Below are 14999 nucleotides of genomic sequence, written 5' to 3' on the forward strand. Positions count from 1 at the left end.
TATTCAGAGGAAGATGAGCAGAATGGCCCGGGGTCCAGAAGGGATCCCAGCGGAGGCAGAGACAGAGGAGAAGGGCCCACAGCTAGCATGGCAGTCTCTTCTTCCCTGGGGGGCGCCTGTGCCAGTTCTTTGTTTGTAAGTGGGATTCCCTGACAAGACGTGAACTGATAGGGGACAAAGTTAAGTTAGTAGAATGCTCTGAATCTGAGGCTTAGTAGGTGAGGATTCTGCTCTCAGCAGGCTCCCAGACCACGGGGGGGGGGGGGGCGGAAGGAGGACAGGCTTGGGCAAAAGCAGCTGACAGTGCAGGAGGTGGCAGGAGACAGTGTGGCAGCTGCAGGTGCCCAGGCAGCGGCACACTCCCCAGCTCGACCTGGGCCCTCGCCCTTTGCTAAGAATGGTAATTGGAGGGCTCATTTGGGGCATCTCTTTTCACACATCTGCAGTCAAGAGAGGTGTTAATTGTACCGACCTTGGGGAAACATGGCTTTTCCCTGAAGCCCAAGGTCTTTCTCCTCCTCAGATGCCAGGAGGGATGTGAGCCAAAGACTAGAGCCCTAAAGCACAACCTAGGTTTTCTTTCTTTTTAAATTTTTTAAATGTTTATTTTTGAGAGACAGCGAGCAAGCAGGGGAGGGGCAGAGAGAGAGAGAGGGACACACAGAATCTGAAAAACTGCTCCAGGCTCTGAGCAGTCAGCAAAGAGCCCGATATGGGGTTTGAACTCACAAGCAGTGAGATCATGACCTGAGCCGAAGTTGGACACTCAGCCTACTGAGTCACCCAGATGCCCCACAACCTAGGTTTTCTAAGACCAATTTTCAGACAGCCACAATTTGGTTTTCTCCCTTCATGGAGTGTAGGGGAAAAGGCATTTTGAAAACAAAAAGTCCTTTGAGAGACATTGGCTTCTGACCTGTGGGGTCGTCTTTCCCTCAGACAGAATGTGGTCTAATTCTTTCTTTAAAATGAACAGAGAAGGAGACTACTTAAAGTCCAAAGATCTTGACTCCTCTTGATTAGAAATTTCCTCTTAATTCTACCCTAAGTTCTGCTGAAGTTTATGCCCATTTCCTTATTCTGTGCTCATGGGGAAACAGACGTTCATATTCTCTCAAAATTTCCCTTTACACAGTTAAAGCCTGTCCTCCAGCAATTCCTGAAGTGCCATGTAGTTCACACTGATGTTATTACTTATGGCCTGGAGAGTGAAGGAACAAGACAGACACATCAAAAGAAGGGAGGGAGCTGTGTGTGTGTGTGCGTGTGCAAGTGTGAGAGATAGAGTGTGTGTGTGACAGGGTGTGCATGAATGTGTGTAAGGGGGTGAGAGTATGCGCATGTGTGTGTGTGTGCTCTGGCCTGTGTGAGTGAATGGCTACCCACACAGGGCAAATGCACAAGGTGAGCGATGGCTTTGAAACAGGCTGTGGACTTGGCCTTATTAGAAACTTGCCTGGAGGAGGTCACAGGAAGGGTGACCTCCAAAGTACCTTGTGGGACAGGAGTGTCACCTTCTTGAAGACGGTGAAACTAAGGTCAGGAAAAAATAGAAGGACATAGAAACAGGCAACTGCTGTCTGAGAAGATCCGCCACCCTTCCTTTGGGGTGGTCCTCCCCATCACGCTTGCTGTGTGACAGCCACTCTCTCCAGTGCAGTTCTGGATCTTTGTGATCTCAACCCCCCCCCTCGCCCCCGCTTCCAGTCCCTGCAGAGCCCCTCACGTCTATGCCCACCCCTCTTCCAGCAGTGTCGTCCTCTCTGGCTCTAGCCCCTGGTTCCTTTCGTCATTCTCTAGCTGAGTAACTGCAGCCCCTGTAATCTGAATTTCAAGCGCCTCACTCTCTCCTCACCTCTAGGACAGAGGGTGGCTAACTGCCTGCCCAAATGCATACTGTCTCTTCCACAGTGTAGCACCTTCTGGGAAGGGGCTGCCCTGGCCCCCTCGCTATAGGACCATCAGACTAGCTCTTGCCAATGAAGTGCAAGTGGAAATGATGAGAATCACTTCTGAGCCAAGGCCTTTAAGAAATGCGTTCTCTATATCCTCTTCTGCTAGCTGCAGCCACGTGGCTGAGTACAGGGCCCTGAGGCACAGCAGAGCCACAAGAGGGAAGAGGCCTGGGTCCTGGAATCATTGCATGGAGAACGGTTTTTAATAGAAATAAATAGAAACAGAAGCTTTTTCATAGAAATAAACAACTACTGTTTTTGAGCCTTCAGTTCTGAGGCCTCTTTGTTACATCAACCGGCAAACCCCAACGAGCACAGCCTCTGTCCCTAGAGTGCTCCCCTTCTGCCGCTCCAGCTACCAGCCATCCTTCAGCACCACTGAGACCTCTGATCCCCTGTCTTCCTACCCCTTCACTCCCTGTCACCCTCTCTGTTACCACTCTCTCTCCCACCCACCTTAGATTCCAGTCATTACACTCCCTCCCTTGTGTCCCCACTCAAATTCCTTACTCCTCTTTTTGTCCACTGCACTCTCCTAGCAATGGCCAACCCCAGTGACATGCTTTCCACCCACTCAGTGCCCACATCCGCACGCTGGGGAAAAACACAAGCGAGGCTGACAGTAAGCTGATGGCCATGAGCAGTGACTAGTAACTCCAAATGGCCCCTGGCAGTTCTAGTCCACTCTGCCTCCTATTCTCCCAGGTGACTATTGGGTACCTCCCTCTTCTAAAACCTCCACACCTTCTCCCTCGTCCTCATCCTTAGTTGATGATCTTGCTAGTGTCTCAGGCCTGCCTACAGCCTATTCTTAGCTCAGCAGCTAGAAGAATCCTTAAACCCTATAGCTGACCATGTCAGTTTCTCACTTAAAACCCTGCCCAGGCTGCCCACCAGTCTCAGAGTTGAACCAGTCTTCACAAGGGTCCTGCTACCTCTCTGCCGGCAAACCTACCGTTCTCTTCCTCACGCTGCAACAGGCCCAGTGGCCCCAACCCATAAGGCACACACTCCTGCCTCAGAGCCTTTGCACAGACTGTTCTCTCTGCATGGAAGACATTCCCTCCAAGTATCTGCATGCATTGTTCTCTCATCTCCTTTCAGTTGCTGCTCAAATAGCACCTAATTAATGGGACCTTCACTGAATATCCTGTTTAAAACTGCCGACATGTTTCCCACCCCCAGCACTTTGTGCCCTCCCTCTCTGCTTCATTTTTCGGCACAGCGTTTATCACATCTGACATCTTACATATTTTATTTATTTATTATCTATCTCCTTACACTAGAATGTAATCTCCACAAGGGGAGTTACTTTTGCCTATTTTTATTTCTTTAGCAGTGTGTGGCACATGATAGGCATAAAAGAAATATTTGTAGGAGGAAGAAAGAAGATAGGAAGGATGGAGGAAAGCAGGAAGAAGGAAGAAGGAAAGGAAGGTTGCTCCCAGGCATGGGCTCCAGCTTCCCAAGGCTGGAAGACACAGAAGAGTTTGGATTGAAAACAGACGCAGTTATTCTGAAAGCAGCAGCTGGGCCCTTCCTCTGGGTCTCAGGGTCTCCTCTTCTCCATGGCAGGGGTACAGCCTGCCCCCCAGCCTCCCACCCAGCGCTGCCTGCAGGACCCAGTGCCTCCGTACAGTGCTGAGGGGAGACGGAAACTTGTTTCCCAGTGCCGGCCGCCTATGTCTGCTCATCTTGTAGCCACATAGCAGGCTTTCCTGACTAAAAGCTCATGTTGGCCAGTTACAATTTATTTTGACGTTGCAAATGCACGTCTGCCCCTGGTGCCTGCTCCGTTTCCTGTGCACATGCACGCTCACTGCAGTGCTCCTCTGGGTCCGGCGGTGCTCTCCACGAGGTACAGGAGGGGTTAAGAGGAAGAAAAAGACCTTAGAGCTCACGCGAACATAGGGACCATCTAGGCTGGGTCCATGGCACCCTGAAAGACCTTTGAATGGGCTTCAGGGGTTCTGTGGGCCCCCTGAACATTTTCTAAGCATTTTTCCTGGGATAAGAGTCTACAGATTTCATCAGATTTTCCTAGGGGTCCACAGCCATCAAAAAGTCATCCTTCAATTTACAGATGAAAAAATGGAAGCCCAGAGAGGTGCAATGACTTTCCTAGGGTCACAGGACAGAGCTAGGACCCTGTCCTCTCTGAGCAGATAAGATGCAAACATATTTTGCAAACTATCACAAGCACTGCTTACCTTCACTGACCTCTGGGATGCTAATGAGTGGAGCTGCTGGCGCGGGGGGCGGTGAGGCTGCACTTGGGGCTGGCGGGGGGCTGTCAGGAGCGATGGCCCAGAGTGCCCACTCACAGCCAGAGGGAGGAGCGTGGCGGAGACGGATGATGACCTCCCCCAGGGTCTTATGGAGGGAGATCAGCCGAGTTGGGAGTCAGCAGTCCCGGCTCTCACTCTCTCTCTGCCTGTGTCGCTTATTCTCTGGATCCTTACGGAAGAAATGGTTTTCTGTCTCAAGACCATCCCAGCCTAGTGTGCTCACAATAACTCTGCTCCCCTACCTCTTCTTTTTCAATGGAAGGAACTCAGCCGGCTCTCTCCCTGTGACATTGAAACAGCTCCTGGAAACCCAGCGCCTCCTGTGAGGATGAGGAGTGGCAGCCAGCTTTCCCTACTCAACCCTGTTTGCAGGTAGAACTCTGTCTTCACCCCTAACTTGGAAATATTTTATTATCTACTCACATTGTCATTTGGCCTCTTCCCAGGTACTTTGGGTCACCTCAACAGTCCTCCTAACCCCCTACTAGGTAGACACTAGTAATTACCATTTTACAGAGAGGAAATTGAAACTGAGTAGTTGGTTAGCTTGTCCAAGGGCACAAAGCTGCTGGAGGCAGCCTGGGAATTGAGTCTAGGTCACAGCGTCTTCTCCTACTGCTCCCTACCCTCGGGTTTCATGCGTTTCTTGTTTGTGGTCTCTGCATCCCCTGCACTTAAGATGTTGAGGGGCCAAAAGTAGAGACTTTGTGCAGGTAACTGTCTTAAATGTTTGAGGCAGCCCCCGTGGTTCCTTCTGCCGGTTACTGCACATGAGACGGGAAACGCCTGGCTCCTGCCTTCCACCTCTGGTCGGCCAAGCCAGGCACCGTGGGTGACACCCCAGGTGAACATGACAGAGGCCTCAGCCAGGGGCAGCTGGGGAGTGGGTGGCTGGGCTGCTGGCAGGGAACCTGGGACTGGAAGGGGCGCCCACCACCTCCTGGCTCAAAAGTGCCTCTTCGCTTAGAGGCCCAGAGAGACCACTGTGGAAGGGAGGCCAAATGCTTCTCCTGGATGGGCTCTGCTTCCATGGAACTCAGACCCTGAGAGGCTGGGATTTTCCATGGGAGCCAGCTGGGGTGTTGGGGTAGGTCCTGGACCTGTGGCACTGCCAAGGGAGAGGCAGAGTGTCATGGACCGTTCACCACCAGCTTCTCAGTTGCTGTAAGTTTTTCACTGCCCTCTTCTAAGCCAGACAGCCACCATCTCACCCCTCAATCCCTTCCTGGCTGGTATATATCAGGTCCTAGTATGTATCAGGTCCTCAGTCCCTGGGACAGACATGTTATTAAAGGTAAAAATATAAACAGATCAGTTTTAGTCGCTGGAAAGCGTCACATACACCATCCCCTGGCTTCTCAGCTAAAAAGCACAAACCCAGCAAAGACACATGAGCAGCAAGTAAGAATCCACCAAGCAAAGGGGTGGGGGCTCCAATGAATGCTCCCCCACCCTAGGCACCAATCCCATGAAGCTTCCCTCTGCACAAACCTGAGGAGGTACAGTCAGGGGGTGAGGGATATCCTCCCCAACTCCTGCCACCCAGCTGCCCCACCCTTCCCAACCCCACGGGTCACCTTCTATAGGGGACAGGAGCTGGGGAATGGGGCTGCCGGCCTCCTGTCGAGGTGAAGCTGGGGGTCCTTCTGCATCCGCTGGGCTCGTTTCTTTCACCTTCAGTGTGGATCCTGAGGAGGCCACCTCGGGAGCTGTGGCTGCCTCCATGCTGGGCTGCCCAGAGGCTGGGCTCCAGAGAGAGATTTTCACTGTTGGTGGTGAGGGAGGGGCTAAGCACCTGCTCTCCAGCCTGGCCTCCGGGGTCCCAGCCATGGGCTTATTTATGTAACTGGCCTGGCCTTTCCCCACCCGGCTACTCCCAGCAGAAGGGCTGAAGTAGGGGCTGGGAAGAGAGGGAGATCAGACAGCAGCCCAGAATAGCCGCAAGAGGACTGAGGTGGCCCTGCTCACACAGCCTGGGGGTGGGGTGGGGGTGTGTGTGGTAGGCTTTGAGCTTCAAACAGCTCCCCTGGCCGCGCACACAGATCATACAACGGGGCTCCTGGCTTAGCAGGCTCAGCGGTTCACACGCACACCTTTCACCTTTAACGGCTCCTTCTCTCTCTGTGCCGTGTTCAGGGAGCTGTAAAGTCTTGTCAACTCGCCCTTTTCAGGGTCTGTCCCCATCCCCTCCGCCAACCCCCCTAGTGGTGGGGAAGGTAGAGTCTGCCCTCTGGAGCTGGACTACCTGGACTCACTTTTGGCTCCATCACCAACTAGCTTGTGCGACTTGCATCACAGTCTCTCTCAAGTCTGTTTCCTCATCTGTAAAATGGAGACGGTAATGCCCATAGGGTGGTTGTGAGGATTAGAAGAGGTAATCTGTGCAAAGTGCTTAGCAGAGTAGAGCGAAGTGCTTGATAAATGGGAGCTATTTTTAGGTTGGGCCAGCACGTGGCCCTCTGAGAGCTCCCTTGCCTCTGAGATAAAGTACCAGTAAAGCGAGAGGCAGCAGTGGTGGAGGGGAGCCAGGGGCATGAGGTCAGAGTATGTGTGTGTGACTTCGGGCAGGGCTACTCACTCATTAGCTAGGTGACCCTGGGCAAATCACCGAGTCTGAACCTCAGGGCTCTGAAACCAGAGATGATGATGCCATGACTGTGTTGAGGCTAAAATGCTAATAGTCGAAGGAAATGGCCAGAGCATAGGAAGTGTATACTAAAGGTCCTATAGGATTTCTAGGCTTACCAAGCCATCATTCTACACATTCTGTACTGTGTCCAAATGGTTTCCTATCATACCCTCACTTTCTTTGTTCCAGAAACCAGCATCCCCTTTGTGTGTGTGTGTGTGTGTGTGTGTGTGTGTGTGTGTGGAAAGACTTTATTTTTAGAGCAGCTTCAAAGGGTTCACAGCAAAGTTGAGTAGAAAGTACAGAGTTCCCATATACCCCTTCCTTCTTTCCACCACCTCTTTTATGGAAAAAAAAAATGTGGTTGAATGGATGAGCTCCTTACTCATTTCTTCCCTCTAGCCCTCAATTTAGAGACAGAGTCGATAGGATCCCAGGAGCCTGTGCTACAATGGAAACTCCCCTTTGCAACTTGTGTAGGGGCTGAGGCCAGGAAAGCTAGTAGACACACTTCTGGCCCAGGAACCTATTTATCAGGAGCTGGGATGGCCGAGAGGGAGCTGTGTGGCTGGACCTCTGAGGCTGCACCTGGTGCCACATCAGGATTCGTGTGAAGGTGGCTGCCCGATTTCTTTTGCCTGAGCCAGCCAACAACTTTATAAGTACAGAGTTCCGACATCAGGAGACTCCAAAACCCCCCTTTTCCACCCTACTTAACCCATCCTTTGGTGAAACTGGTCTAGGCTTTCAGTCTAAGCCCTTTGTTGCAATAGAGGTGTAAAGAATCAAGGTAAAAATGGAGACTCTTAGGGTCTGTCCGTTATGAAGTCTAATTTAATGAGTCTAGGTGGGGTCTAGGAATCTGCATCAGAAAAAGCAACCTTAGTGATTCTGGTAAAGTCTTAGGACACTAGGTTAGATAGACTTGCTGAAAATAAAATTACATACATAATCTCCTAGGGGAGGAACTCTTCCGCCAGGTGGCGGGGCTCCTTAGAAGCAAAATCTTTTGCCTCTTCAGCTTCAGATCATGATGTCAGAGTAGGTATTCATTGGAAATATCACCCACGATGGCAGACTGAGAAGCAATTTTCAAGGCTCAGCTAAAGGTTCAAGGGAGTTGGGGAGGAACCTCTCCTAAAACACAAGTTTGGGGAGAGAGCAAAGCGGCAGCTCTTTGAATGTCCTTAAATGAAATGGATCAGGCAGGCTAGGAGTAAGAACAGCAAGAGAAACCTGAGAGAGGCAGGGTTGTTGTCTGTCAAACCTGCCTGAAGGAGCATCTAACTCAGGAGAGTCATTCTATGCCGCTGTGTCCAGAAGGAAGAGTGTAGCAGTGTACTGAAAGGGTGCGTGGGGCGTGAGACCGAGAAAGCTGGCCCCACAAATACCCACGGGAGGTAGACTTTTAGGAGCGGAAAGAACAAGAAAAAACTAAGTAATCCCCCGCAACTTACCTAATTAACCTCTCATGTGACAAATGCACAGTCCTGCCTCTTTTACTGGCTTATTCTCTGGTGGCTGGAGTTTGATTTCTGAGGCTAGAAAACTGGAAAATCTACCATATTAACAAACTGTACATATTAACAAACTATAGCTTAGTCATTTCAACAGGTCAGATAACAAAGTCCAGTCTGTTTTATTTCTAACCCAAATATTGCAAATATACAGAAAATTACCAGTACAAAGTTAAACACATCCAGATTTATTTACACAATGCTAAAGAAATTTGAGTTTGATTTCCGTTTTGTGGAATTTTGTAATGGGGTCTGGCTTTTGTTGTGTAACTGACATGGGTCACTGAAACTTGATTATCCCACCCCACATGCAATTTTCTGTCCCAAGGGAACAGAAAACTTGGGTTTTTAGCGCACATGCAGTAATGATGTTAATACTGCTTTACACTTTAGTAGGAAGGCAGCTGTCCCACAACTTGGGGAAGGGGCAGAGAAGTTATAGGACAGGGAGGGACCACATGCTCAGAAAGGGGACAAGAGACAAGAAAGGGTTGAACAACAGGCACATGGGGACCCTGAGCATTTCTGTGCATGAGGATAAGGAGGGTACGACCAAAACCCTCCTTCCCTAGACATCCAAACACGGGAGGTGGGCAGAATCATCGGGGAACATTCAAGTCACCCGACCACAAACTGAGGGCATGCGGAGGATGAGAATGTCATGAAAGATTTGGGACATATCAATAAATCATTAACATGTACACTATACAGTTTATACATGTATATATGTACATATATATATATATAAAGGTACAGATTAGTTTATGTTATTCTATATAAACAAGGATGCTTACGAATGTACTGGTGTGAAAAAAATGCATACAGCAAGTTGTTGAAGACAGTTTCAAATTAATGTTCTGATTCTTACTGTTATAATGAGACATAACCAAGGAATCAACATGGTCCTGCTATTTCAATCATCCTTCATGAGGGCAAGGCCTGGGCTCTGCTCGGGCAGGACGATGCTCCCAGAGCTGCTGGGCAAACGGGCAGCAGATGAAACAGAAGGTCTGGCACCTGCTGAGCGCCAGTGCCGGTAAGTCTGGCCCTCCCTATCGCTCCGTCATGTGGCAAGTCTTACACTTTGGTTTTGTTCAAAGGACATTTAAGTCCATGTTTATTTCCCTGCTTGTGGCAAGGCAGTAGCAAAATTGAAAAGCTGAATCTCTTATTTTAGTAGTTCCAAGTATCCAGGGTGAGGGGTGAGGGGAATGTACCAACAATGGGCAGGATGAGCTCTAAACCACTGTATATAGAAACAGGGCTCTTTAGAGCTCTCCTGAAGGGAAAGAGAACCTCCCATACTTGGATGATTTGCCTAAGAAACAGAGAACTGACTGAAGCTCCGGCCAGCCCTCTCTGTACCCTGGTATTGTGACCAAGGCCACGGAAGAACCGGCTGCGCTTTATAGAGCCGGTGCAGGAGCTGGAGGTGGCCAGCACCTGACTCATCTGTCAGGGATGAAAGGCCAGCTTGGGCATGTAGAGGCCCAAAGGCAAACCTAGGAATTAGAGAGGTACACGCTGGAAAGCCTAGTTAGAGGCAGATGGCAAGTTCTCAATTTCAGTTATAACTAATCTACTGAATCTCCTGAGCCCAGCTTAGAACTGCCAGAACCCTCCAAACACTTTTGATTCTTCAAAGTGGTGTTCCCATTCAATCACCAGCCTCGGTATATGCATCCCTGGTCTCTGGACCCACTAAAAACCAAGAACCCCCCCTTAGGTCCAAGACACCTGTCACAGGTGAGGGATGGTGAGTTCTCCACCTGAATTTAAAAGCCCAGACCACTCTGGACAGTCTGACATGTCCAACTTATCTTACAATGCTAAATTCTATCACTGAAATCTCCAGCAATAATCTCTCCTGCTACCATCAAGCCTGGGATTTTATTACACAATGGTAAGCTATACTTTACGCAAAGATAATGCTCCTAACCTAACATCAGTAGAACAAATTAGAACTTGTCTTCCCTCATAAGCTATCATGGATTTAGGCTGTTATGCTTTCTGGCTGAGGGCATACATTTCTGAGTGAGCAGGCTGATATGGAAAGCTAACTAGCCAATGAAGGGAATGAGCCAGGCTTGTTGGCAGTCCTCCAGCCAACGGGAACTAGCTAGCTAGCCGACCAGGGCCGAGCAAACAAGGAGAATGGAGAGGGGTGGCTCATCAAGGGAGATCCCACGCCCGCAACGAGGTGAGGGGCAGTTTCTAACCACATATTCAAAATCACCATTCATGTGTGTTTTCAGCCGTGAAGAACAGGAGAATAAGACTTGCCGTTTACCAAGGTGACAAAAAGGCTTCACACGCTGCTCTGACAGAAATGCCACTGACCCTTCTCCTAAAGAACAGCAAATCATCCAGAAGAAAGAAGCCCTTCCCGCTCCAGGTATCCAGCACCTGCACGCATAACAAGGTCGTGAGCCCTGAAGACGGCCAATGGACAACCGGCACTGCTCATCACACACAGGGACCCTGGACAATTTACTCACTTTTTGTATCTCAGCTCCATCCCCTAAAAATGCGTATTACAAACCCCTGCCTTCAAAGGAAGAATCTCACTGAGGATGTGGTAAGGTTCAAATGACATACTGCGAATGAAGTCCTCTGAAAGCTGCCAGGTTTTACAGAAATCCCAGATACCATTATAAGCAAAGAGCTTTAACCATACTTGGTTACAGAATACTAACTTTCCTACATCCTAAAATGAATCAGAGAAATACTGCATACTGGCACAGGTACTCCAACGGGTAACACGTACATGCCGTGGGCAAAAGGTGTGCAGCAGAAGTGGGTCTTTTCTGGGCATCAAATTCACTTTGGACAGGAGGTGAGGGTGTCTGGGACAAAGGCTGACACTTCATCGTTTGTGAGCCGGTCAAATGAATGAGCTTTTCCTAAAAGACCAGTGCTCTCTAGCTCAAGCAAATATGAATCCTCTTCACAAAAACTGCCCTAACTTTATTTTCTAACTAGGGCTCCCTGACTCATTTAATTTTCCTGCAGCTTCAAAGTCTCTAACCTTCTCCATCCACCCCCTCTCCCACTTTCCCTGCTGCTGTTAATCCATTCTGGGGAGGAGAGAACACGGCCATCTGCTCACTCATTCTGACAAAAGTTAATTTGGCACATTTACTTTTTTGTGACTTTACAGCCATAAAATGAACGAGCAGCAAAATGGCAGTTACCAAAGAATGTCCCAATCATAATTACTGGGTGAAACTGTGGCCAGCACAGTAGGGATGCTAAGACCAAGCTTGTACCATGCTATATTCCTGGCGAGCAAACATCCAAGCCGTATGAAAACTAACTACTGCAGCTCGCCGCTACTATATGGCCATCTTCAAATCCACCTCACTACATTCTACCGTGAACTTAATTTTAAAAGTGTCAAATGGAAAATTTCCTTAAATTTAAAATACGAACCTAATGTATCACACAAAACATCACCTACACTGGAAGTGTGTCTTCAGTTGGTTCGGCCAAAAGTTTCACGGCAACAAATTCCTTGGCAAAGCTGGGAAAAATGGGTGAGGAGGAGAGCCTGGTAATAAAGTCCTGATTTTCAAAAAAACAGCCTATAAATCTGAAAACGTGTTTAGTCCTGGCTCCATGTACGACAGCAATCCAGGAGGAGGCACGCAAGTAAACGGCCATCCTGATGATTCACCGCCGTGCCAACAGGTGGCAGAGGACATGGAAGACTGTGTGATGTTCAGTCCGTAGGGGCCACACTGGGCGCCCTCCCTCGGCTCTAGCAAAGAGGTCACTTGGCCTGGGCAGACATCCGGGGCAAGCCCTAACCCTGTCCTTGAGCAAATCCACTGGCACAAACATGAAGCACGGTTGGAAAGATCTTGGAAGAAGCAAGAATTTGTCTTTTAATAGGTGCTAAATCTAGTCAATTCTCTGCTGCTCCCTTCTTCCTGCCCCAAGTTAAAAATATTGCCCTTTAAGTTTTCCTGATTTAGTGTCTTAGAAGCACATGGTTAAGTCAGTTGTCAAAGGGCAACTGACAAGGGTATACTCCCCGATTAAACAGGGGAAAAGAAACACCACTGTGGTCTACGGTCCCCAAAAAAGAAAGAAAGAAAAGGCAGGGTGTGTGTGAGGAGCTGGTGTGCAGTGTTCTCGGGGCAGGGCTGTCCCTGGCCGGGGAAAGGCTGCCCGGGCCGTGCCAGTCATTGCAGCCTCCAAGTCCCTCTCGGCAGCTGCTTTGTGTCGCCGGCAGAGCCCAGGGACAGCACCGGGTGCGTTGTGAACATTGATGCTGGGGTTGGCAGGAGCCCTGAAGCAGGCGCCATGCAAAACATGCGAGAGTGGGGTTAGTGAAACGTTCCCTTCTGATTCCATTTCGTTTCCCTTAAAAAACAAAAACAAAACCAAAAGAACCCATACTTTGCAAAAAGAATTTGAAATAAAAAGTTAAAGAATTAAAAATTACCCCCCCCTTCTCAGGGCCAATTATGAGAGTGTTTAGGGTTCCCCCCACCCCCCGCCCTGCATTTCTTTAGTGAAGGTCCTTTTGGCTTTGGTGGAAGCAGCAGAAACAGAGCTGGGTCCCTCGCAATGGGAAATTTATTCCCCCCATACGGAGCCACAGGGAGTGTGAGAGGTACTGCGGTTCCATCATCTGTCCTCGGTCCCAGCTCCTTGGAGGAGCTATTCCAGGAGGTCCTGAGAAGAAAAACAGAGACCGTATTATTTACACACTAAAAAGTTCCTATTTTGAAAGTTATGACCTAGTTGCTGGGCTGGCCAACTCTCACAGTCATTAAGTTGCTGCTTCTGGCTTTTACCCTCCTTTGCCTCAGTCAGATCTTGATTATAAACAGAAAAAGAAACACTCCTGTTTTGTACTTGTGGCCCACCCCTCCGGAAGAAATGGTTTACCTCATCTGAGTCGTCATGATAGCCGCTCTTGTTAGTGTGGGGGGCTGTGTCCAGAGCGTCCACGCCATCCACACCATTGGCCTCGGCATGTTGCTGAAGCACAGAGTATCGATGCACCAGGAACCTGGGGGTGGAAACATCTGTGAGTCCTCATGCGGTGAGGATGGATGTGTTTCTCACAGGACTGTGGATTTTCCGAGTTTTATATGTTCACAGAATGAGTCATACATATACGCTCCTGGTCGGCATGTGGAAAATATAAATTCTGATTTGGGCCTCCTGCTTTAGGGACATCACTTCAACGAGCTAGTTTTTGCCCAAGAGCAAACTCAACCGTGCGCCCTTGGCTGACTCTGTGGTTTGAATTCAGTACCTCTGACTGACTTCCATGCTCCTTACCTTCCCCCACACACGTATTTCTTCACGAGGAGCACCCCTGCTACGACGGTGACCAGCATCAGTCCCACGGTGGCCAGGATGATTGGAACAGAATTGGACTTGGAATTCTTGATAAATTAAAACACAAACAATTTCAGGTGTGCATATTCTAGGACTGAATTCAAGGAGACTGCCCATTTCCCTGGCCTCTCTGTGAATGATCCGCAGTCTCTAGGTATTTACTGCTTTCCCAGCCCCCCCACGATGGGCCCTCTCAGTGCTATCAGGAGGTCATCACTGGTGGCAGAGGGTAACCAGAACCTCAGCTCCTTGAAGCTGCCAGAATGGTGCAGACTCAGGGGCTTTCATGTCAAAGTAACATTGGGAGCCCTTGGCAGTGAGCTCGGTCACACAGCAATCGTGACTGTTCCCGGCTACCAGTGTGTAAGTCGTGGAGCACTTAAGGGTGCAGCAGGAAAGGGAGACACGATGGTAACAGGGGGTTGGAAGAATCTGGAACAGAGCCAGCACCCGGGAAGAAGCTGTGCCAATGCCTTATCAGGCAGGACAGCATATAATACTGAGACGTGTTTTTACTTAATTTTTGGTATGCTTTTACAAATAGGCCTTTTCATATCATTGTTTGAGTGTGACCTACCTGCTTCTGGGTGGGAGATAGGGAATGTGTGTTTTCAATGTATCCAAGAGGAGGCAGAGCTGGATTCTGGGACAAGCTGTGTTACTGTGGGTGGGTGTCCAGTGCAATCATACACACACAAACACTGAGGACAGCTGCCAGGAGTGTGGGGTGGGGGTGGGGGTGGCGCAGAGGAGGAGCAACCTGCCCCCTGACAAGTACACACACCTACGCATCCTTCTCCCGCTACCTTCCTAATCCCCCCTCCGTCAGGCCCTCAGTCCTTAGAAGGCTGGGGAGGAGGGGGCTGCGGACTGTCCGCCTCTCATTTTATGGGTTAGGAAACTGGTGTTCACAGTTTACTGCCCCGGTCCCACTGCTGGTCCAGTACTTCTTTATTAAGAGGTTTCCTCTTTACCATTTCCCACACCCCAGCCAGACAGTTCAGTACTACAGATCTGTAATCAGCCCATGTCAAAACCAATCCACTGAGACCATCGTTCAGTTCTGCACTCTGCACGCACTCAGCATGACTTGGAGCAGAGACCACCTAACCTATGGCCCAGGGCTCCTCTCTTCCACAAGACTCCGGTGCAACACTCCGGTCCTTTATAGCCAGGCTTCAAGCCTTTTTCCTAAATGACTCTCAGCCTCAGAAATGTCCTCAACTTGACGCTTCCAAGACTCAGAACAACT

The 14999-nt window shown here is 49.5% G+C and overlaps 2 protein-coding genes across 6 annotated transcripts in view; both read right to left on the bottom strand.

The window, feature by feature from the left end:
- Positions 1-8442, bottom strand: part of MYBPHL (myosin binding protein H like) — a 21615-nt gene extending 13173 nt beyond the window's left edge. The window contains exons 1-3 of one of the 4 annotated variants that reach the window (XM_040471214.1): positions 8330-8442; positions 6489-6565; positions 5821-6009 (exon numbers count right to left, since the gene is read on the bottom strand). In XM_040471214.1, the coding sequence (XP_040327148.1) occupies positions 5821-6009; positions 6489-6510 (211 nt within the window). In that variant the 5' untranslated portion in view covers positions 6511-6565; positions 8330-8442. Of the gene's footprint in view, positions 1-5820 lie in introns of all 4 variants that reach the window. The other 3 variants (XM_040471215.1, XM_040471213.1, XM_040471212.1) reach the window with 3 other exon arrangements.
- A 45-nt stretch (positions 8443-8487) lies between these two features.
- Positions 8488-14999, bottom strand: part of SORT1 (sortilin 1) — a 67707-nt gene continuing 61195 nt past the window's right edge. For both annotated transcript variants that reach the window (XM_040471211.1, XM_040471210.1), the window contains 3 exons: positions 13688-13794; positions 13289-13412; positions 8488-13072 (listed from right to left, as the gene is read on the bottom strand). In XM_040471211.1, coding sequence (XP_040327145.1) covers positions 13058-13072; positions 13289-13412; positions 13688-13794 — 246 coding nt within the window. In that variant the 3' untranslated portion in view covers positions 8488-13057. The remainder of the gene's footprint in view (positions 13073-13288; positions 13413-13687; positions 13795-14999) is intronic.

Source organism: Herpailurus yagouaroundi, unplaced genomic scaffold (genome assembly GCF_014898765.1).
Source record: "Herpailurus yagouaroundi ecotype Mexico unplaced genomic scaffold, PumYag 77, whole genome shotgun sequence".
NCBI lineage: Eukaryota > Metazoa > Chordata > Mammalia > Carnivora > Felidae > Herpailurus > Herpailurus yagouaroundi.